Source organism: Cebus imitator, unplaced genomic scaffold, assembly GCF_001604975.1.
Source record: "Cebus imitator isolate Cc_AM_T3 unplaced genomic scaffold, Cebus_imitator-1.0 Scaffold145, whole genome shotgun sequence".
NCBI classification, from domain to species: domain Eukaryota; kingdom Metazoa; phylum Chordata; class Mammalia; order Primates; family Cebidae; genus Cebus; species Cebus imitator.
The window spans coordinates 3,195,565-3,218,146 of record NW_016107460.1 but is presented as its reverse complement, the minus strand read 5'-3'; the positions used below and the strand labels follow the sequence as shown (position 1 = coordinate 3,218,146).

General features: G+C 62.7%; 2 protein-coding genes and 1 long non-coding RNA gene across 6 annotated transcripts in view; 2 read left to right on the top strand and 1 right to left on the bottom strand.

Moving 5' to 3' along the window:
- The first annotated feature begins 674 nt into the window (after positions 1–674).
- Positions 675–15,910, top strand: NOC2L (NOC2 like nucleolar associated transcriptional repressor). Of its 2 annotated transcripts, none has more exons than XM_017542508.2 (19): positions 675–782; positions 916–1,068; positions 2,833–3,007; positions 3,082–3,195; positions 3,803–3,923; positions 4,005–4,095; positions 6,170–6,248; positions 6,361–6,471; positions 6,970–7,083; positions 7,626–7,814; positions 8,025–8,164; positions 8,773–8,884; positions 11,522–11,635; positions 11,887–11,988; positions 13,587–13,730; positions 13,835–13,948; positions 14,530–14,668; positions 15,017–15,112; positions 15,380–15,910. In XM_017542508.2, the coding sequence occupies exons 1-19, from the start codon at positions 757–759 to the stop codon at positions 15,484–15,486; spliced, it is 2,241 nt and encodes a 746-aa protein (XP_017397997.1). In that variant the 5' UTR covers positions 675–756; the 3' UTR covers positions 15,487–15,910. The 2 variants fall into 2 exon arrangements, with proteins under 2 accessions (XP_017397997.1, XP_017397996.1); XM_017542507.2 differs by having other exon boundaries at positions 3,064–3,195.
- The window catches only part of SAMD11 (sterile alpha motif domain containing 11), an 18,307-nt gene continuing 11,311 nt past the window's right edge, over positions 15,587–22,582 (bottom strand). The window contains exons 6-15 of one of the 2 annotated variants that reach the window (XM_017542498.2): positions 20,879–20,968; positions 20,598–20,738; positions 18,725–18,887; positions 17,844–17,959; positions 17,646–17,724; positions 17,080–17,576; positions 16,764–16,888; positions 16,379–16,489; positions 16,002–16,272; positions 15,587–15,968 (exon numbers count right to left, since the gene is read on the bottom strand). In XM_017542498.2, coding sequence (XP_017397987.1) covers positions 16,027–16,272; positions 16,379–16,489; positions 16,764–16,888; positions 17,080–17,576; positions 17,646–17,724; positions 17,844–17,959; positions 18,725–18,887; positions 20,598–20,738; positions 20,879–20,968 — 1,568 coding nt within the window. In that variant the 3' untranslated portion in view covers positions 15,587–15,968; positions 16,002–16,026. The remainder of the gene's footprint in view (positions 15,969–16,001; positions 16,273–16,378; positions 16,490–16,763; positions 16,889–17,079; positions 17,577–17,645; positions 17,725–17,843; positions 17,960–18,724; positions 18,888–20,597; positions 20,739–20,878; positions 20,969–22,582) is intronic. The other variant, XM_017542499.2, reaches the window with a different exon arrangement.
- Positions 18,370–22,187, top strand: LOC108313909. Of its 2 annotated transcripts, XR_005202483.1 has the most exons (4): positions 18,370–18,819; positions 19,866–20,060; positions 20,207–20,385; positions 22,020–22,187. It is a non-coding gene; the product is annotated as an uncharacterized LOC108313909 (long non-coding RNA). The 2 variants fall into 2 exon arrangements; XR_005202484.1 differs by lacking the exon at positions 19,866–20,060.

The window sequence follows — 22,582 nt, the reverse complement described above, 5'->3', positions numbered from 1 at the left end:
CCCCCTATCTTGCCCTCCTCCCGGAAGCCCCGGGGTCCCGCGTGCAGAGCCTGAGCCCAGGCTGGAGTACCCGCAGTCCAGGCCACTTCGCCCGCGTCCTCCTCGCGCGCCCCTGCAGCGCTGGGGCTGGGCGAGCCGCGCTGCGCCCGTGCGCCCCTGTCGCGGGGTCTGGCTGCTTGGGCCCGCGGGTTTCAGGCTGGCAGCGGGGAAGGAAGCAGCGGCCCCGCCACCGCCTTCGTCCCGTACGGCATCCCCGGGCAGGGCCGCGGAAGAGCGGCCGTCGGCGCCCAACGGGCCCTGAACGGGAGCGCCCTGCTCCGCGGGTCCGGCGAGGCCAGCCCGGGCCTCGGGCCGTCAGCATCGGCGCAACCTCCACCGCCCCTCGTGTTTCCCACTGGACTTCTTGTTGATTTGTGGTAGCTCTTTACATAGGGGCCCCGCTGTCGCAGCCTGGCATCCTCGCAGGCGCGCGCCCTCGGAGCCTCGGCTGGGCTGCGGGCGCGGTGGGGGTCCCGGCCTCTTCCCGGGGTGGAGGGGAGCACCGGTGTCGCCGCGTCCCACGGAGCCAGGCGCTGAGTCCGCACCTCGCATGCGAACGCGCCCGCCCGCCCCGTGGCCGGCTGCGCGGCGGTCGGAGAACCGTAGAGCCACTCGGCTGGGCGGGGCGGGTAACGGGGCGGGGCCTGCGCGGCGGAAGTGCGCAACACGCGCGGCATTCTGGGACCGGAAGTGGGGCGCACGCCGCAGGCTGGTGTCATGGCGTCTGCAAAGCGCCGCAAGAGGTAAGCCGTGGGTCCGAGGGTCGGTTCGGCCTCCCGGTGGGTGTCTGCGTCCAGGAGAGGTCTTCTTGCTCCTCTCAGCGGGGCTGGGGCCAGCGGGGCCTGCGGGCAGCTGTGACTCTTGCGTGACCCGCAGGCGCCTGGCGGAGCTGACGGTGGACGAGTTCCTGGCCTCGGGCTTTGACACCGAGTCCGAGTCCGAGTCCGAAAACACCCCAGAAGCGGAGACGCGGGAGGCGCGCGAGGCTGCGCGGAGTCCGGATGAGCCGGGAGGGAGCCCGTCGGCAAGGTGAGCGGGGGCGTGCGTGAGCAGGGCCCCCTTGCTAGCCCTGTGGCCCACCCCGCCACGAGGTCTCGGGGCCGAGGCCGAAGGGCCTCCGACCACTGCCCTCCAGTTCCTTCGGCCTAACCTAGTCTTTATCCGATGTTTACTGAGCTCCTGCGCGGCGCCAAACCCCGTCCTGGGGAGCGTGGGCGTGTGTTGGTGAGTTCTGCAAAAGCCTGTTTCCGATCCAGCAGAGCTCTCGCGGTCTGGGTGACTGCGTGCAGTGTAGCAGAACGGAGATGAGTGTTGGCGAGGAAAAGGAGAGAGGGAGGCTGGCGAGAGAGGTGCAGGGGAGCCGAGGTGCTCTGTTAGAAGGCGCGGTGGCTCACCCCTGTAATCCCAGCAAGGCGGGCGGATTACCTTAGGAGTTCCGAGACCAGCCTGACCAACATGCGGAAACACCATGTCTACTAAAACTACAGAAAGTAGCCGGGCGTGGTGGCGCGCGCCTGTAATCCACACCACTCGGGGGGCTGAGGCAGGAGCATCCCTTGAACCCGGGAGGTGGAGGTTGCAGGGAGCCGAGATCGCGCCATTGCACTCCAGCCTGGGCGACAGCGAGATTTCGTCTCAAAAAAGAAAGAAAAAAAAGTAGCCGGGTGTGGTGGCACACACACCTGTAGTCCCAACTGTCCCGGAGGCTGAGGCAGGAAAATCATTTAAAACTGTGAGGCGGCGGTTGCGTTGAGCAGAGAGTAGAGATTGCACCACTGCATTCTATCCTGGGTGGTAGAGTGAGACTCTGTCTCTAAAAAAAAAAAAAAAAACACAGGGTGAGGCAGTTGTGGCTGTTTGAGAGGATGATGTCTGAGTAAAGACCGGGAGTGAGGAAGCCACGCAGACAGTAGGGGAAGCGTGTCCGGGGATTTCAGGTAGCAGGAACAGCGAAGGCCTTGTGGTGAGAGCATTTGAGGACACTACAGAGGTGAATGTGGCTGGGGCAGTGAAGAGCCAGGTGCCCTAGACTGTCGTACTGTGTAAAACAGGAAGTTACTTCCGGGTTTGAGCAGTGGAGTTCCTTGTTGGTGGCAAGGGTGGAAACGGAGAGACTTTTTTTTTGAGATGGGGTTTCGCTTTGTCACCCAGGCTGGGCTGCAGTGGTGCAATCTCAACTCACTGCATCCTCCACCTCCTGCCTCAGCCTCCCAAGTAGCTGGGATTACAGGCATACACCACTACACCCATCTAACTTTGTGTTTTTAATAAAGATGTGGTTTCTCCATGTTGGTCAGGTTGGTCTGAAACTCCTGACCTAAGGTGATCTGCCTGCTTCAGCCTTTCAAAGTGTTGGAATTACAGGCATGAGCCACTGCGCCCAGCAGGAGAGATCTTTATGTTAACTGAGAGTTGAGCTACGTGGTGTTTTGAGAAGAGGCGAGAACAGTTTTGAGAATGTTGCTGATGAGATGTGATGACAGGTTGCATGCTGGGTGTTAGAGACACATTTGCCTTTCATCTGAGCCCCTGAAGGGTGAAGTTACCAGCAACCGGGGTGGGACATGGCGCAGGCACAGCCAGTCCAGGGAGACCAGGGCTGGGAGTCCTGTATGTTGGGTCTGAGGGTATGTTGTAGAGAGGCTGCTGAGTAGGAGAGATGGGTACCTCTTGGCGATCCTCCCGCCTTGCTTGTTGGTAACTCTTGTGAAGGAAGCAGGCGAACCCTCTAGGCCTCTCCCCGCCCCCTCCACGTCCACTTTCCACTGGGGTCGCTGACTTCTGCCTTCTCAGCCAGCGTAAAGGCCTTGCCTCTGAGCACAAAGACCAGCTCTCTCGGCTGAAGGACAAAGACCCCGAGTTCTATAAGTTCCTGCAGGAGAACGACCAGAGCCTGCTAAATTTCAGCGACTCGGATAGCTCTGAAGAGGAAGAGGAGCCGTTCCACTCCCTGCCAGATGTGCTGGAGGTGAGGGCCTGGGCCGAACTGGGAGGGGCAGTTGTAGCCTCTGTACTGTCCTTCAGCTCAGCCTTTCTGTGCAGGAAGCCAGCGAGGAGGAGGATGATGGAGACACAGTCCCCAGAGGGCTGAAGGGGAAAAAGAATTCTGTTCCTGTGAGTCTCGCCATGGTTGAAAGATGGAAACAGGCAGCAAAGGTGAGCAGCAGCAAGAGGGGGCAGCCGGGTCCCCCAGGCAGGAATCTGTCCTCTCCCCACCAGAGGGGCCTGAGGCTGTGCTGGTGGAGGAGCCCTTGTCCAGCAGGGGACACCGGAGCCCTATTCAGCACAAGTGACGGCACGCTGATCTTCCTGCTTGGTTGCCCCAGCACCGTGTGCTCAGCTTTGGGCAGATTCCAGGGGCTCTTGGCTCTCTGCTCCCCCAGGGCAGCTCCACTGCAGGTGGGATGGACTGTCTGTACCTTTGTTGGTGGGTGGAGCTGGGGTCCTGCAGAGCCTTTCACAGCAGTTTTTGCAGGGACTAGGATAGAGAGAGCTCCAGATATCACCTGGAGCTGGCCATAGTCTGGGATCTGGAACCCCCATCCCTTTCCCTGGGGCTCCTGAGCCAGACTCCTTCCCCTTCCCAGAGGAGTCTAGACTTTGTTTCCGTTTTTGTTACCAGTATGGGGCTCTGTGGCCCCACGCCCACCTCTGCCCTGCATCTGAAGGTGAGGGTGAGGGTGCCTTCCTCTCACGGTTTCCACTCTGCTGAGTGCAGTCTTTGCTTCCCTGACGTCCCTGGTACTTACTCTTGTTCCTTCAGCACCGCCTCACTCCAAGGCTGTTCCATGAAGTGGCGCAGGCATTCCGAGCAGCCGTGGCCACCACCCAGGGAGACCCGGAAAGTGCTGAGGCCAACAAATTCCAGGTCACAGACAGTGCTGGTAAGCGCTGGGGGAGCCCAGCATTCATGTTCTCTGTGGCCCTCTCTGTCCCATGAGTGCAGCTAGGCCCTTTTGTTGCAGTGTTCAATGCTCTGGTCACCTTCTGCATGAGAGATCTCATTGGCTGTCTCCAGAAGCTTCTGTTCGGGAAGGTGTCAAAAGACAGCAGCAGGTGAGAGGGAAGGGGTGAGGGGGTGGGGTGAAAGGTGGGTGAGGACCACACACAGCAAAAGCCAGAGGCCTTGTGGCCAGGACAGAGCCAGGCTCTTCTTAGGGACCGTGAGCAGGCAGGGGGGCACAAGGGACCCTTGGGATGAGGCTGGCACTGGGGACCAGTTGGATCAGCCCCGCCTTCTTTCCTTCCTAAAAAGACACGTTGTCCGCTCAGTCTGAGAAGGGTGGAGCGTGCAACCGCCTTTTGCTGTCAGATTTTCCCAGGTTAGGGTTTTTGTTCTCCCCCGCGTCATAAGGATGTTGTAGGTCCTGTCCATGCTCCTTGGCCTTTGCACTGTGGCTGGCCTGTCTCCCGGAGCTGGGTGTGTCTGTAGACAGGAGCCTCATCAGTGCTGACAGCCTGAGGGCCTCAACTTCCCCCTTAAAGGAAGGTTGGGCAGAGAAGGCCGGGGAAGGAGAAGACGGCTGCACAGCAGAGCATTGGGTAGAGTGGATCACGCTGCGGTCCGGGGGGCCGTGCAGCCATGTGACCTTGAAGCTGTGGAGGCCTGGAGTTCAACTTGCCCCAGTACACTTTCCAAAGGAAGAAAGGATACCCACGGGAGAGGCCTTGTCAGCATCTTGGGGCAGGGAACAGTGGCTCAGGAGATGGGGGCAGTGTCGCTGGTGGGTAGTGGTTGGGGCTGGCTGGATAGAGCTGAGCTGTGTCCACATGGAGGCGGCGCTGTCCGGGGGATGGGAAAACTGGCAGACAGGGTGGAGCGACAGGCAGCGATTGGGGGGCAACACGCACTGCAGCCTGAGCCACCAGGTCGGGGACCCTTGTCCAGGCAGCGGCTGCACCAGAGGTGGCCAGGCCGTGGGGGAGCAGCTGCAGGTGCCCAGCAACCAGTGTCAGTGCAGGTGCGAGGAGGGCTGGGGACGGGGCCTTTCTGGGGCCTGCCCTTTGTCCTTCCATGCTTCTGCAGCTTTCACTGAGGACCTGTTATGTGGGCTCTGAATGCTTTGTTTTTCGTAAGAGACAGGGTCTTGCTCTGTCCCCAGGGTGAAATGCAGTGGTGTGATCATAGGTCACTGCAACACCTACCTCCTGGATTCAAGTGATTCTCCCACCTTATCCTCCTGAGTAACTGGACTATGCCCCCACGTCTGGATAATTTTTTTACTTTTTTTTTGAGATGGAGTCTAGCTCAGGCTTGAGTGCAGTGGCGCGATCTCGGCTCACTGCAGCCCCTGCCTCCCAGGTTCAGACGATCTCGGCTCACTGCAGCCCCTGCCTCCCAGGTTCAGACAGTTCTACCTCAGCCTCCCAAGTAGCTGGGATTACAGGCATGAGCCACTGTGCCCTGCTAGTTCTTGTATTTTTTAGTAGAGACGGGGTTTCGCCATGTTGGCCAGTCCGGGCTTGAACTCCTGACCTTGTGAGGCAAGGTGCTGGGATTATAGGCGTGAGCCACCTCGCCCGGTCGATTTTTTGTACGTTTTCGTAGAGACAGGATCTCACTATGTTGCCCAGGTCGGTTTCAAACTCCTGAGCTTAAGTGATCTTCCTGCCTCGGTCTCCGAAGTGCAGTGACCACTGGCATGAGCCTCCACACCTGGCCTCTGTTTTTTTTCCCTTTGTGCAGCAAATGTGGGCCGAAAAAAACTAGCCTGTGTCAGTTGGTGGTGCCTGGGTCAGACCCCAGAGGTGCTGAGTGCCAACTGCCGGGCGCAGGGGTTTCGTGGTCCCATGGTGGCGGTGTGACCAAGGGGACCTAGAAGAGGTTCAAGTCTGAGGGAGGGAGCTGGAGGCTGGGACTTATGGGGACTCATGGAGGTGGCCAACCCTGGGCCCGGGGCAGATGGGAGTTCACAGCCGCTGAGGGAGGGGCTGGTACCGTTGAGAGGGTCCTGCTGAGCCCCAGTGTCTGTGCAGCTGTAAGGGTCTCTCAGCTTTTTTGAGGGGCGAGAAGGGGGTCTCCCTGCAGGGTTCTGGATGCCGTGCTGGCCAGGACATGCACCAGCATGCTGTGCAGCCTCGGGTTCGAGCCGTGGGGCTTCCCAGACAGGGATGGGTGATCTCTCTGCAGGACGTTGCAGCCATCCACCAGCCCTCTGTGGGGGAAGCTCCGTGTGGACATCAAGGCATACCTGGGCTCGGTCATACAGGTGCAGTTCTGGTGGGGAGGGCACGGGGACCTGGCTGTATCCATTGGTCCAGTCCTTGCTTGCCTCCCAGAATGCATTGGTGTGGGGCCTCACTGTCCCCTCCTGCCCCCAGCTGGTGTCCTGTCTGGCGGAGGTGACCGTGTTGGTGGCCGTGCTGCGGCATATCAGCGCGCTGGTGCCCTGCTTCCTGACCTTCCCCAAGCAGTGCCGCATGCTGCTCAAGGTGGGTGGCCCAGTCCCCTCCCTGTGTCTGTCATGGGGCTGGGGGGCCACGTGGCTTCCCCCACCACATCCCACTCCTGGCCGGGCACAGGTCAGGTGGTGCCCACACCCCACTGGCTCCCCTTGGCCAGAGAGATCACAGAAGCACCTGGCCACCACCCCCACCCAGGGTTCCCATCTCAGGGAGCCCCCACCCACACGGGCAGCGTGGCTCAGTCTGGGAGCAGAGCCACGGTGAGGTGTCCTCTTCCCAACGTGGTCTGACTTAGGTTGGTGTGTCTGACGCGGTAGGTTTTTGTGGTCGTCTTTTCTCAACGATTAACGTGCGTGTTCTGTTTTCACTTCTGTAACTGAGCGCCTAACTCACGGCTCCACCGAGGTGCTTCGGGAAGAGCTGGTGGCCATGGCAGCCTTTGCCTGGCTGGGGAGGGTGTGCCGTCCTTGGGGCGTCCTAGCTGAGGAGGCCGGGGGGCCGGCAGTGACGTCTGATTTTGTGCAGAGAATGGTGGTCATGTGGAGCACGGGAGAGGAATCCCTGCGGGTGCTGGCTTTCCTGGTCCTCAGCAGAGTCTGCCGGCACAAGAAGGATGCTTTTCTCGGCCCCGTCCTCAAGGTAGTGGTGGGCTCTGCCTCTGTGTCCCTCAGTGTCTGTGTTGGAAATGCCAGCCTATGGGCGGGCTAGGCTGCCTGTGCAGTTGGTGCCCCTCAATGGGCCTTGCACTGCGGGTCTGGGCAGACCTGGGCCCTTGGATCGCGAATTTCTCACAGAGCAGCTGGCTGTGGTAGGGAATAGAACCCTGGCCTCCAGGGCCTCACCTGGACCCTGCTCCACACAAGCTCCGCCAAGTGAGGGCCTTCCTAGCTGCAGGGGGACACTGGGTGTTGGGGGGAGTTGGGACCTGGGGCCATGGTCAGGGCAGCTTCTACTGCCCGCCCCAAGCCGTGAGTGGCCCCCACACCGGCTCAGTGTGCAGCAAGAGCTTCTGCCCCAGCTCCTCCCAGGCCTGAGGCTGGTGTGCACATGGGGTGAGGGCTGCAGCTCTTCCTCGAGGCCCAGCTGTGAGGAAAAGGCCCAGATGTTCACAGGGGGCCTAGAGCGGGCGGTGGAGCTGCAAGGCCCCGAACCCAGGGGCTCTGACTGGGGTCCTTCTGCAGCAAATGTACATCACGTACGTGAGGAACTGCAGGTTCACCTCGCCTGGCGCCCTCCCCTTCATCAGCTTCATGCAGCGGACCCTGACGGAGCTGCTGGCCCTGGAGCCAGGTGTGGCCTACCAGCACGCCTTCCTGTACATCCGCCAGCTGGCCATCCACCTGCGCAACGCCATGACCACCCGCAAGAAGGTGTGTGGTGTGGCCCTTCAGGCTCGGGCCGGGTGTGGGGGGCAGCCCAGGGGCCCGACCCTCGGCAGGGCCTGGGGCCTCCTCGAGTCTGTTGGAGGCAGCCCAGCTCCTTGGTGCCGTGGGTCTTGCAGGTGGGGTAAGGGTGGGGAGGTGTGCAGGTGAGGAGGTGACCCAGTCCGGCCGGGAGCTGACGTGGTTCTCCCTGGGCAGGAGACGTACCAGTCTGTGTACAACTGGCAGTATGTGCACTGCCTCTACCTGTGGTGCCGGGTCCTGAGCACCGTGGGCCCCAGCGAAGCCCTGCAGCCCTTGGTCTATCCCCTTGCCCAGGTCATCATCGGCTGCATCAAGTGAGTGGTGGGGTGGGCAGGGCTGTCCGGGAGGGTCAGGAGAAGCAACTGAGCTGAGACAGTGCCTCTGGTGTTCAGGGCCTTGGGGCCTCAGTCTGTGTCCTGGCCGTCCCTGAGGAAGGGCTGGGGTCCCCGTGCAGTCTGCAGTTAATTTGGGTCTGTGATGTGGGTTCGTGGGTGAAGCATATCTGGTACAGTGCTCCATGTTTTGAGTGTGAGCATTTGGGAGGGTAGGGGCAGGGAAGGAGCTACAGCAGGAAAAGGTGGAAGCTGCACTGTGGCCGGACACGTCTGTGGCCTCTCTGGCCAGGAGGGGCATCTCTGTCTGCCTGAGCCTTAGAAACCCAAAGTTGGGAAGGGAGGTCCAAGGGAAGAAGCAGGAAAGCAGGGACAGACGATTCTCGGCACTATGTTAAAATAAAATTAAGGTGAAAGCTGAATGAGGCCCCTGAAGCCTCGTAGCTGAGCAAGGAGGCAGACCCTTCAGGTTGAGACTGGCCTTGTTCTGCTTGAGGGATCTGATGCCTTTAGTGGGGAGGGGGTCCAAGACAGCAGGGCGTGGGGCAGGGGCTGCCCGAGCCTCTGCTCACACACTTTCCCATGCCCAGGCTCATCCCCACTGCCCGCTTCTACCCGCTGCGAATGCACTGCATCCGTGCCCTGACACTGCTCTCGGGGAGCTCGGGGGCCTTCATCCCAGTGCTGCCTTTCATCCTGGAGGTGAGTGGGGCTGCCTGCTCCTGTGGGGAGCATCTGCCGCTCAGGGAGTCTGTGCTGAGCCATCCGGTGACCTCCCAGAGCTCTGGCCGCCTCCTTGTTGTGGGTGCCTTGAGAACACTCCTCCGTGAGCCAGGGGCAGTGTTGGTAGATGTGGGGCCACTGGGGATGAAGACAGCTGCTGCCAGGGCTGCGCTTGAGGGGCCAGACCCTGACCCTGTAGGTGCTTCCCCAGGACTGGCGTTATGAGGGAGCACTGGGCGAAAGCCCGAGTCTGATTGCTGAGCCGTGCACTCCGAATGGCCCGCCCAGTGCACACACATGTACCTGTGTATGTGCATGTGTACACTTGTCTGGGTGCATATGTAGCTGTGCGTGTGCATTTTGCATTCATCTGCATATGTACCTGTGTGCGTGCTTGCATACCTGTGTGCATGCATACGTACTTGTGTGTGTATGCATGTATACGCCTGTGTGTATGCACTTGCATGCATCTGTGTATGTACCTGTGCTTGTGGGCGTACTTGCACGCATCTGTGTATGTGGCTGTGTGTGTGCATGTGTACACCCTTGTGTACGTATGTACCTGTGCATGTGCATGCTTGCATCCGTGCATACATACCTGTGCATGTGTACACCTGTGCATGTATATGTACTTATGTTTGTGCATGTGTACCTGTGCTTGTGAGCGTACTTGCACAGTGTATGTCATTGTGTATGTGTGCATATACATGTGTATATGCACCTGTGTGCATGCATGTGTATGTACCTGTGCATGTGGGCATACTAGCATGCATCTGTGTATACATACCTGTGTACACCTGTGGGTGTATGTACCTGTGCATGTGCATATGTACCTGTGCGTGTGGGTGTACTTGCACGCATCTATGTAGCTGTGTGTGTGCATGTGTACACTCATGTGCCCGTATGTACCTGTGTGTGTGTATTTGCATGCATCTGTGCATACGTACCAGTGCATGTGTACACCTGTGCGTGTGTACGTGTCTGTGCACGTGTATTTGCATGCATGTGTATATAGCTATGCATATGTACGTGTACACTGTATATTCCTGTGCATGTGTGCTTGCATACATCTATGTAGCTGTGCGTGTGTGCATGTGTACACCTGTGTGCGTGCATGTGTGTGTACCTGTGCGTGTGTACCTGTGCGTGTGTGTACTTGCATGCATCTGTGTATATGTATCTGTGTGTGCTTGTATGCATCTGTGCACGTGCACATGCCAGTCAGGTCAGGAAAGGTTGGAGTCTGAAACTTTGACATTTGGTGGGTGGGCTGGCTACCAGCCCACCATAAATTTAGGAATTCACGATCTCTACCCCAGTTAATGAGCTATTAGTCTCATGAAGGTTCAGAATCATGTCACACCTGTCCTTGGGGCTGGGTCCGTAGGTTGCCAGGTCCAGAAGGTATGGAAGCCCCAGGCATGTTCTGATTGCCCTTCCACCGAGGCAGGGATGCTGTACTGTGAACGTCTTTGGGAAGCCATGTTCACTCCCATGGCAGCCAGCATGGTCTCTGACTGCCCAGTCCTTGGCCTGGCCTCTGTCTTGGCTTCCCCGCTGTGGACCTGCAGCTCTGCCAGCCAGCTCCCCACATGCTTCGTGCCTGTCCCCTGTGCCCTGTCTCCCCTGGCTGCATGCTCTGCTGCAGCATCTGTGTTTCTTGACCTCTGCACTGCCCTGGTTCACTGCAGCTGCACGCTGAAGGCCCCTCTCATGCAGGGATGCAGGTTTCTCCTGGAAAAAGCAAACCCCAAAGGCGAAAGCAAAGCCCTCAGCTGTAGGCTGTGTCCACCCTTCCTTTGGTGCCTGGGCAGGAACCCACTCATCCACCCATACTTCAGCCCAGGCTAGAGAAAAGGCAGTGCCCTCCCAGGAGTTCATCCCTGCTGGGGTGTTTTTCCATCTGGAGCTGAGCTGGTGTCCAGCAGCCACCCCTGCTGAGTGGGGTCTCTTCCTGGGGCTTCCCTGCTTGTGCCCCCATAACCTGCTTCTGACCTCTGGGTACCCCAGCACGTATCCTGGATCTCTCTGGTTCACAGCCTGAGGGCCCCTGTGTGAGGGGTCTCCTGGTGGTTGGGGAGGGGTCACAAGGCTGAGAAGCCGGACTAGACTCCCTCTCTGCTTTTCCTGGCACGTCCCACGGAGGCCCACGGCTTGTGGCTTCTGTGGAGATACGGATTGAAGGGGTGCCCAGGCCTCCCGCAACCTCCATCCATCCCCTCCTGTGCTCAGCACTCCTGGCTGGTGCTGCCTCGTCCTCTGGCTGTTGGGGACGCAGCCCCACGTGGCACTGCCGTGCTGAGGGCTGGGGCGGGCCTTGGGGCCATGTCATTGGGAACAGGGCTGTCCTGGTACAGTGTGGCGGGGAACTCTAGGTCTCCAGACACGGATCCTTAGTCCTTCCCAGGATTTTGGGAGAGGGCCTGTGTTCCTGGTCCTTCTCTGCTGAGCAGAGCCTCACTCTGCGACACAGCAGGCTGTGTGGGGCCACGGGGCTGGTGCCACGTCTGGCTGCTCATCTCTGGTCTCAGGTCAGGTCTCCTTGTGCTGAAGCCTGAGGACCAGGGTGCATCCTGGCACAGGGTCGAGGCAGAGCCTGACACGCCCTCGGGGCAGATGTTCCAGCAGGTCGACTTCAACAGGAGGCCCGGGCGCATGAGCTCCAAGCCCATCAACTTCTCCGTGATCCTGAAGCTGTCCAACGTCAACCTGCAGGAGAAAGCATACCGGGTGAGACTGGCCTCCTGGGGAGGAGCCCGGGCAGCTCCGGGATGCGGTTGGCAGTGCCAAGGTGGATGGGAGGGGCTGGCACCCTCAGAGGTCAAGCATGGACCTTCATGGTCTCCAGGGCTGGGGGCCTGGGGGCCTCTTCCTTGAGTCCCTGCCCTGGAGATGGGGCTGACCTGACAGCCTGAGGGTTGGGGCCCGAGTGCCCGGCCCCTCGCCTCTACCTCACGCACTGGGCCCTCCCCTGCTCTCAGGATGGCCTGGTGGAGCAGCTGTACGACCTCACCCTGGAGTACCTGCACAGCCAGGCACACTGCATCGCCTTCCCCGAGCTGGCCCTGCCTGTGGTCCTGCAGGTGTGTGTCCTGCCCACCCCCTCACCTGCCCGCTCCAGTCCCCAGCCCTCAGCACGGTGGGCTGCTTGGTGGCCGACTCAGATTGTCTTACAATGAGCTCAGCTGCCCGCGGCTGGTAGGAGGTGCACTCTTCTGGGTACCGGGCTGAGGACGAGCCTGACTGGTATGGACACGGGCAGCTCCTCCCCGGGGCCCCCATGTAGGGGCTGATGGGGTGTGGGAGCCTGAGGGTGTCCTTGAGGGCCATGAGGCTCTGACAGGTTCTAAGCCATTCAGGAGGTTTGGGGCAGGCCTGGGCAGTGGGCCAAGGACCCCAGGAGCACAGCCGCCCTCTCTGCAGGCTGCAGCCACATGGCCGATCTTCGGTGTTGGAACTGAGTGTGCCAGCCCTGGCTCAGGCTGGTCCCTGGCCACACAGTTCCCCAAGGCCATCCCTGGTGTGGGTAGTGGGCTCTCAGGTGTCAAGAAGACCCAGCCTGCCTGGCCAGGTACCCCAAGTCAGCCCCGCCTTAGGCAGGGGTTGGGTGGAGTGGGTGGTTCTCCCTGTCCTCAGAAGGTGCTTCTGGGCCCTACAGGAGGTCTCTCTGCTCAGCCCGGATGTTTCCAACCTCAGGGACAGCTGTGCCTAATGGTGGGGGTGGGGGGCCCTGCTCTCTAGCCCTAGTGGCTAGAATCAGGTTTGCCAGTTAGAGGTCTGTGGGGTGCGGGGTGGGAGCTGCTCTCCTGAGCCACAACTGGGCAGAGGCTCATCTAGACCGGTGTGTGCGTAGGTGTCCCACACTCCATCACATGCACACACAGGACTGTCACACGCTCAGAGCTGGGACCTCCTTTCCCGGGGAGAGGGGCATTCACAGCAGAGGCAGCGGCCTCCCTTCCTCCCGTGTCCTCTGGGGTGGTGACGCCTGGGATTTGGGGCACCTCTGCTTCTGGGCTCAAGGTTCCAGGGTTGGGGTCTGGAGTAGGGGTTAGGAAATGTTTTCGTTAAGGTAGACACGGCAGGCTTTGTGGGGTATGCACAGGCAGCCACAACAGCCGTGAAGATGGACGCGTGGCTGTGCACCAGTAAAACTCTTATTTATTTATTTAGGTAGAGTCTGTGCCACCCAGGCTGGAGTGCAATGGCGCGATCTCTGCTCACTGCACCTTCTGCCTCCTGGGTTCAAGTGATTCTCCAGCCTCAGCCTCACAAGTAGCTGGGTCTACAGGCACCTGTCACCACGCCTGGCTAATCTTTTTGTTTTAGCAGAGATGGGGTTTTGCCATGTTGGGCAGGCTGGTCTTGAACTCCTGACCTCGGGTGATCTGCCCGCCCCAGCCTCCCAAGGTGCTGGGATTACAGCTGTGACCCACCGCGCCCGGCATAAAACTTATATTTCCAGAGACGATTAGCAGGCAGGGTTGGCCCGGAGGGTGGGCTGATTCTGCCTCTGCCACCCCAGCTGCAACACATGCCTTTGGGCTCTGAGATGGAATCCGTGTCCCCTCCTGGTATAATGCCTTCCCGTGGCCGCCACGTGTGGCTTTGCACAGGACCTGAGCCAGCCGTGCGCATGGAGCTGCTCTGGGCCCCTGTGGCTGACCCCTCTCTTCCGCAGCTGAAGTCCTTCCTCCGGGAGTGCAAGGTGGCCAACTACTGCCGGCAGGTGCAGCAGCTGCTTGGGAAGGTTCAGGAGAACTCGGAGCACATCTGCAGCCGCCGCCAGAGGGTCTCATTTGGCGTGTCTGACCAGCAGGCAGTGGTCAGTGGGCCCTGGGGGGCAGTGCCAACACCTGCCAGGGTATAGCTGGGATGTGGGGGTTTGCCCAGGGTCAAGCATGACCCTGAACTCCCCCAACACCCCAGGAAGCCTGGGAGCAGCTGACCCGGGAAGAGGGGACCCCACTGACATTGTACTACAGCAGCTGGCGGAAGCTGCGGGACCGGGAGATCCAGCTGGAGATCAGCGGCAAGGAGCGGGTGCGGCTCGGGGCGGGGTCCTGGGGGACGGGCGTGTGATCCGCTGGGTTTTAGAACCAGTGCCAGTTAGGGTGGGGTCTGGGGGTGTGGTGTGATTTGCTGCGTTTCAGATCTAGCTCATTATGACTTGAGACTTGAGGCCAGGCTGAGGGTTTGGAAGCAGTGCCAGGCGGCAGGGGCCGTGGTGCTGGGCTTCCCTGATGGGGCATTGCCCCAGGTGGTTCAGCTTGGAGAGGGGTAGGTGTTGCAGAACCGGCCAGAGCCAGGAGTTTCCAGGGAGGGGAGGCCACACCCCCTCAGGCCTGATGGGCTCGGTGCTCTGGGCGGTAGCGTGGCTGGACTGACCTCAGCGTCCAGGCCGGCGTGTGGGCAGCAGGGGGAGGTGGGGCCAAGCAGGAAGGGCTCTGCTTTTGACCTTGGACATGGGCTGAGTAACTTGGAGGGTGGCTTTGTGCTGATTTGGGAACAGCAGGGGCTAGAAATTGGCCACAGGGTCCTGGTGGTGGGTCTGGTGATGCCCGTCTCTGCTGTGGCCGTCAGCCCCTGCCTGCTCCTGAGGCCCTGACTCCTTGCCCTTCCAGCTGGAAGACCTGAACTTCCCTGAGATCAAACGTAGGAAGGTGGCCGACAGGAAGGACGAGGACAGGAAGGAATTTAAAGACCTCTTTGACCTGAACAGCTCTGAAGAGGATGAGGATACGGAAGACTTCTCAGAGAGAGGTGGGGCCTTTGAGGTGCTTCCAGGGAAGAATGGGCATGACGGCTCTCCGGGACTTCCCAGAGCCACAGGGCCACTTGCACCCACCCTGCAGGGCTCACAGCCTCTGGCCCAGCTGGGGCCAGCCTGTTACCCAGGCTTCTGGTGCAGGCTCCCTCCCTCTTTGGGATAAAGGCCTACTGGGATTGGTAACCCGTCCCCCCAGGCCTGTGACCTCCCATTTCTCTCCAGTAACCCTCTCCGCCAGTGGAGGGAAGGCAGCCAGCAGGGGTGCAAGCCTGGCCACCTTCCTGCCTTTGCTGGTCGACCCTGTGGGTGGGAGTCACATGGCTCTGCTCCTTGTTCCCCAGGGATACTGGGGCCCTTGAGGACTCGGCATGGAGTGGAAGAGAAGGAAGAAGAGGACGGCGAGGAGGAGGAGGAGGGAGACAGCGGCAGCTCCGAGGGTGAGTGGTCTTGGTGTGAGGGGTGTGGCCTGTAAGCCCGTCAAGGGGGGGACTGAGCAGCGGTGGGTGGGAGAAGGGGGCTCTGGGCCAGGCTTCCCCCTCCCCAGGGAGGTCTGGCCAAATGCTCTGTTCTTTCCAGCTCTGGCAGCCAGCAGCAGCGGCAGGGATAAATTAATTAGTGCCGTGATTAATTAGTGATGAGTAACTTCCAATGCTGGCTTCTTCCTGATAAAGCAGAATTTATGTAGCCTCTGTCTCTCCCCACAGATGGAGGCCCAGACGCAGAGGCGGGGTTTGCCCCTGGGGAGCTGCAGCGGCTGGCCCAGGGGCCGGAGGACGAGCTGGAGGATATGCAGCTCTCGGAGGAGGACTGAGGCAGCCCATCTGGGGACCTTCGGGGGCTGGCGGCCAGTGTTGCCACCTCTCTGGCAGTCAGGCCCAGAGGCTCGCGTCTGTGCAGCTGGGGGAGGCAGTAGAGTGGACAGGCTTTATTCATTTTTCAGCATGAAAGCCCAAACGCCCTGGGTGGCTGCCAAGGAGTAGAACCAGCACCTTGGGGCCTGCCTCCTGCCAGAGCCCCACAGCTGTGCGCCGTTTAAGTCACCCCACCCCCAGCGGGGTGTGGGGGGAACCTGACCTGGATATCAGGTGCAGACCAGTTCCTGGGGAGGCCTGCAGGCCCCTTCCAGCTCCTCTGCCCTAGGTCTGCAGACCTCATTCATCAGCAGCAGGCTCTGCAGTCACCCCTACCCCATCTTTGGAGATTTGTTCATTTCCTTTGAAGTCATGTTTTCCCTTGAAGCGTTTTTCTTTCTTGCATCCCAAACCAAAAGAAATAAAGCGGTGGGAGGCAGGGCCGTTGCTTCATGTGGTGGCTCCTGGGAGTTGGTTTGCGCCCCCCACCCCTGGCCACCTCAACACAGAGGCTGGGATGGGTCAGGGGCCCCTGGAAGCAGGGCCAAGGTCCCATTCTCCTGCTTGGGCGAAGCTCGGCTGGCAGAGGCGTGGCTCCCTCCGTAGGGGGAAGTGGCGGTCGTGGGAGACAAGGGCTGCTCCCCTGTGCTAAGTTCCCGCTCCGGGGCCCGCAGGGTCGGTGGCTGCAGCGGCAGAGCCACAGGGAAGCTGGCCATGTAGAAGACACGGCCCAGGCGCCTGGCCACCTGCAGAGACAGGGCCTGGTGGGGCTTCCTGAGGGGCTGCTGCACACCCATGGGGGGCTTTGTGTCCAGCTGCGGTCTGGAGGCTGTTCACCGTCCAGCAGCTCACCTGGGCACGGATCTTGAGGGCAGGCCCCAGCTTCAGCCCCATGGTGGTCAGCAGGTGCTCCTCCGTCAGCAGTGGCAGGGTCTCCCCGTCGATCCCCTGCTCCCTGAAGACCTGGAAGAGGGAGGCAGGCTCAGGATCCAGGTGGCTGCTCCATCCTCCAGCCCAGCAGGGCCAAGGAGGGCTGTTTGTGCAGCTCACGGGAATATCTCCTAAAAGATGTGTTGGGTTTGAGTCGACATTGAGTGCAAAAAACGGGCGCAGTCTGGCCCCCTCCGTGCACCCCTTTTACGGAGGGAAAGGGCTTCTGGAATGGCCTTACCATACCATCTTCCCAGGGAAGTCATGAGTGCCAGCCCCACCCCAGGGACTGTGGCCCCCTCCTTACCCGCGTGTATTCTCCGCAGCCAGACAGGCCCCCCACGAAGCTGCAGACGTCATCCACGGTCCACTTGCTGACGTCCTCAGGGGCTGGGGCCTCCTCCCCATCCACGGAGAGTCCCCCCACGGTTCCTGAGTTGTGGGGCGTGTTACTAGGGCTCTGGCTGGCTTTCCCGTACCCACCCGTCTTCTGACCTTCGTGTGCCCCAATTGCTCAGGTGTGGGATGGATGCCTAAGGGGCGTTTTCCTCCCCACGGATCCCCTCCCCGCTAGGACCCTTCCACAGGCGATCTGGAAGGATCTAGAGTGTGGGGGTGCCCACCTGTGTGGAAGTAGGGGCTGACGGCATAGGGGAAGCCCAGGGGCAGCGAAGGGGGCAGTGTGGACCCTGAGAAAAGCCCCTTCCCCTCAGCGCCGGCCCCTCCAGCTGGAGCTTGGCCCGGAGTCGGCTCCCGGCATCCGGCAGCTGCCGTCTCGGGGTCCTCTCCGTCCGAGTCTTTGGGGGGCTCGTCCTCGGAGCCATCTTGAGCCCAGAGCCTGGCCCCTGTCATCTCCTTGCCCTCGCCGGGCCGGGCCGAGGCAGAGCCGGGACCCCCTTTCCGGGGGGCTCGCCGGGCCGAATCCCGGGAGGGGGTGGGGGGTCCTGAGCTCGGGGGCCCCTGGGGGGGCAGGGCCAGCAGCGGCGCCGCGCCGTGGTTCAGCACCAGCAGGGCCCCGCGCCGCTGCAGCTCGTCGGCACCGTCGGCGGAGCGCAGGGCGGCCTCGGGCGCCAGCAGCTGCGGGTCCTTCGGCCGCACGAGGTCGGCGGGCAGCTCCAGCCTGGGCCGGGGCAGACGCGGGTCAGCCGCCTCCCGGGCCGCGCCTCCCCGCCCGCCGCCCCGCACCTACCGGGCCAGGTTCTGCTTCCGCAGGAGCTCCTGCTGCCGGACGAACATGTCCGCCTGGGCGGGGGGCAGGAAGCCGTAGCCTGGGGGGACGACGGCGCAGAGTCCCGGGTCCGAGGCTGCGGCCGCCTACCCCGGCCGGCTGGGCTCCCGGGAACCGAAGGCCCCGCAGAACCCGAGGCACGCGCGCCCACCTCCTCACCTGGGGTCTGGCACAGAGCCGAGGGCACCCCCAGAAAGGGGGGCCTGAGCGGGGGGCCCAGGGCGATGTGAGGGGCATTCTGCGGCGACAGCAGAGGGGGCGGCTGCGGCAGCTCCCTGCGGACGGCAGCGCGATGAGGGCGCCCCCGTTCCCGTCCGGGCCCCGCGCCCCCCCCCGCCGCCTCCGCTAATTGCCGGCCCCGCGGGCGGTCGATGCGCAGCTCGTTACCGCCCCGGGTCGCGCGACATCCCCGCCCCCGCCGGCGGCGCCAATTAATCTCGGCGGCGGCGCGGAGGCGCTGACCCCGCGGGCGGCGGCGGCTGCCGCGGTAATTGCTGCGCGCCGCCTGCTCCCCTCCCCTGCGGGCTCGGCGGCGGGGAAACGGGGGCGTCATTAGCCGCAATCCGGGAGACGGCGGGGGCAGCTGCAGATGCCGGGTTCAGGGGCCGGGCGGGGACTCGGTCTCCAGGCGCCCCCTACCGCTTCTCGATGCCCCCAGCCCCGCCGAGTCTCCTGGACCCCAGGAGTCCCCCACACCCCCGCCCCAAGCTCTGAGTCCTCTGGCCGACCCGTCCCGACTGACCCCAGGGTCCCAGACTTGGAGCTGCCCTCTCTTCTCAGGCTTGAGTTCCCGTTCCCGGGCCCGCAGGATCCCCCAGATCTGCCTCAGCCTCCCCCACGCGCCCCCGCCGCGCCGTCAAAACCGCAGCCCAGGGCAGTGTCACTCCCGAAACGTTCTGCCCGGATCCAAAGCTAGACCTGAACACGGTGCTTGGCACACTCGGGGCGCTCATCAGCCGTGCTGAGCGCGTGGGGGTGCGGGCCGCGGGAACGGCCCGCCCACTCCAGGAACAAGCCGAGAACCGCAGCCACCCCAGTACCTCTCCGAGAACGACGGGCCGGCGGCCGGGGCGGCGGCCTCGCGGTGCTGAGCCAGGCCCTGCTTCCGACGCTGACCTGCCGTGGAGGAGGGCAGGTGGGTTTCCAGGCCACTGGGGCTCCTCAGAGCTGCAGCAGCCACCTCCTGCCGGACCCTCAGGAGATCTGGGTGGGGGACAACATCAGTGAGCCCCCCAGCTACTCGACCCCTCCCCAGCCCACGTTCTGGCGTAAACTGAGGTGGGAACTAACCACACCACCCGGCTGTGCTGGGCCCTGCGCTGGTCTCGGGCACCAGGCAGAAGGTTGTCCGGCCACAGGGCCGAGGCCGCAGACCAGAGGCTGGGCGGGGAGGTGTGGGGAAAGGCCCTTCCCTCAGGGGAGCGGGTGCCTGAAGGCCTCTGGCCTGGGAGGAGGCCGGAGCCTCGCAGGCAGGTGCTGTGCGGAGGTCCCGAGGGCGCAGAGCCTGCGGGGCGGCCAGACTGCAGGAGCACCAGCGGGGGCGGACCGCCCAGGGGACCCCCCCTCCTCGAGGGCAAGGAGACGTGGGGTCCCCGCAGTAGACACGGCTGGCAAAAGCTTGCCACAGAGGCAGGGCAGCGCCGGGCCCGGACGGCCCCACCAGCACAGGGGCCGTCCCGTCCCGGCTGCGCACGGTCACCGTCTCGCGTGGCCACACTCGCCCCAATGCCCACGCAGCGCCCGCGGGCGCGCACGTCTAATGCGCCTGGTCCCGGGTCTCTGGGCCCCTCCCTGCCGCCCAGGCCCGGCCTCCCAAGTCCCCGCAGCCCCCACAGTGCAGGCTCCGCCAGCTCCACCGCCGCCTGTGTTTATAAATTAATTACCCGAAAGCGGAGGTGGGTCCCGCCCCGGGCCGGGTGCCAGCCCGCAGAGCCCAGCCGGCGCGGCCGCCCGCATCGATCCCGGCGGGGCCCAGTGCCCCCGCGTTGGCTGCCGGGGTTATTTACAGCCGGCTCCGCGGCCGGGCGGGGGCGGGGGCGGGGGCGCGGCCTGATTGACAGCGCGCTCCCCGGCGGCCGGCGCCCCCTCCCCCGCGCGGCCAGCAGAGCGGCCCCAGGCAGAGCAAGGAAAGCAATTAAAAAGGAGGATTTCTAAATTATTAACATTTGGTGAATTATTCAGGCTCTTGGTGCCTGAGCTGCCCTGGGGGACGGTGTCTGGTGTGAGGAATCCTGCCTCCTTTCCCGGCGCCCCCACCCACCTCTAGCCAGAAAAGCCCAGCTCCCCTGCCAGGAGGCGGCTGGGGCCTGGGAGGCTGCGTGCAGCAGGGCAAGGCGTCTGGCTGCATCCCGGAGTGACCCTGCAGAACGTCATGAGGTGGGGTGGACAGGGTCAGAGCCGACGGGGGGAAGGGTGGGGTCAGAGGCAGCCCCTCCAGCTGGGGTCTTCAGCACCTGGGGAGTCCTGGTGGCCAAGTGCCCACTGCACCCAGCCCGGCCTTTCTGCCCAAAGCCCCTCCCCAGGCTCCTGGGGCAGCCGTATGGCAGGTCAGCTCCCGGCTGGAGAGACGACTGAGACCCTAACCCTGTGGTCTGGAAGCTTGCTCGCCTGTGGAGGCGCTCCTTAGATGCCCACCGCCCACCCTCACCTGGGCCCACCCTCACCTGGGTCCACCCCGACTCCATTTCTCCATATATAAAATGTGAGTTAGCCACGAGCCTGGGGGACACGGAGGTGTGGCCTGCCCCAGGGGACTCGGGGCAGGACGGCTGGCAGACGGGACACTCCAGGGACCTGCATCCAGCCTGGCCTTGGTGTCAGCAGGGCCTCAGCAACAGGAATGGCCGATTACATGTGGGTGGGGAGGTGATAAGGGCTTGTGTGGCGGGATCGTGGGGGGCGGGGGGTCCTCACCGTGGCTGGGGAGGCCCAGGTGGTAGAGCCGCTGAGGGTCCTCAAAGGTGCCGGCCTCGCTCAGTGCCGACACGAGCCGGCGGTACTGGTCCTCCGGGGCCATGGTGGGCCCCAGCTCCGGGGGCAGCAGCAGTGCCTCTGCTGGGGAGGCCGGGATGAGAGGCTTCTCCAGGCACTGCTGAGGACCACCCACCTCTAGAACCCCTGCCCAAGGTCCAAGGGGCCCTCCGGGACTGCCCCCTCTCCTGGCGATCTGTCCCTCGCCCTGGCCAGGATCTTACCTTGGGGGGATTGGCTTCGTGCCCTCTTCTCCGAAGAGCAGTCGCTGCTGATATGGGAGGAGTGGCCCAGCCTCTTGCCCAACAGGTCACCTGCAGGTGGTAGTGAGTGCCCACCCTGCCTCTCAGGGAATGGACGGGGGACCCATCCCCTGCCCCAGCTCCGCCTGGACCACACCCACCGTCTCTCAGGCGGCCCTTGGTCCCGGTGAGTTCAGGCCTTGCTCAGCCGGGGGCCCAGGCTTCAGCGAAGAGGGCATCATGCCTGGCTGCGGCAGGGCAGGGGCACAAGGCATCCCTGGTCCCGGTGCGTGTGTGGAAGAGATTCATGGCAGGCACCCGGCTGCCCTACCAGCAAACCCAGCCTCTGGTGCCAGGTAGTGAGCCCCCAGTATCCCCCTGGAGAATAAATCCGGGCACCACCTTGCCCTCCTGGACAGGGGTGAGGGCAGGCTGTGCACAGTCTCGCGCCAGTGTGGGGTGAGGCGTGCTGGGCAGGACCTCACCCCTGACCTTTTCCTGCTCTGTGAGTCACTGGGCTGTGGACCGCCAAAGCCTCCTCGAGGCCTCTCCACTCCCAGGCTTCCTCCTTGGCCACACCCATCCCTGCCCTCAGAAGGCCCAAGTCCTCCTCTCTGGCCCACTCCTGCCTGAGCTAACACCCTGGTGTGGCTGTCATGCCCTTGTCCATCTGCCCAGCCAGGCCATGAGCTCCTGGGTGTACCACCTCCTCGGCCGTGAAGCCAGCCCAGTCCCAGCCCCAAACACAGCCCGGTAGCTGGCAGAGGGAAGGCCCAGGCCAGGCCCAGCCCACTCTCCTGAGGTCCTCCCTCTGGTTCTGCTGACCACACCCATTCCAGACCACAGCACTATGTACCCACCTCCCACCCAGCCCAAGCTCCTCCGAAGCCCCTGACGCCTCGCCCTGGGGATCTCCTGGGTCAGCCACAGTCCCTCCGACTCTGGCCCATCCTCATCCGCATGAGGCCTCTAGGTGGGTGGGGTAAGGGGCCACCCCCTGTGACCCAAGACCTCTATGAGGCCTAGGCAGTGGGACTCCCAAGCCTGTCCCCCCTGCCCGCCCTGCCGTCAGCTCCAGGCCTAATTCCTTTTTCTTATTCCCTTAATCTGTCATTTTTATCAGGCTGGGGAAGTGCGGCGGCCACACCGATCAATCCCACATTACAGCTGACAGAGCGGTGCTAATAACTTATTGATTCTGGCCGGGCAGCCGTCAGGCCCAGCCCCAGAGACAGGGTCAATCCCATGGCCTGGTCCAGGGTCCCCGCCTCAGTGACAGATTGGGGGACACCTGGCCGCACGCAGATCCAGGCACCGCTGCCCAGGCCCCCCACAGCCTGCTGTGCCAGAACTCAGCGGGCGGGGAGGTGTCCCGGCAGGGCTGGGGCAGCCTGGCTCTTTTCCACACCTGCTGCCTGGCCCACGGTGCACACCCTCGGGGTCGGCAAAGCCTCTCACTTCCTGGCAATCAGTTTTCCACTTACACAGTGGAAACGCCTCTCTCGTTCTGCTGGGGTCTAAGGCCTCCTCATAGCCTGGCAGAGGTAACGCTGGGCAGCCGGAGCGGGTGGAAGGGGGCGGAGCGGTGGAAGGGGCGGAGCGGTGGAAGGGGCGGAGCGGTGAAGGGGCGGAGCGGTGAAGGGGCGGAGCGGTGAAGGGGCGGAGCGGTGGAAGGGGGCGGAGCGG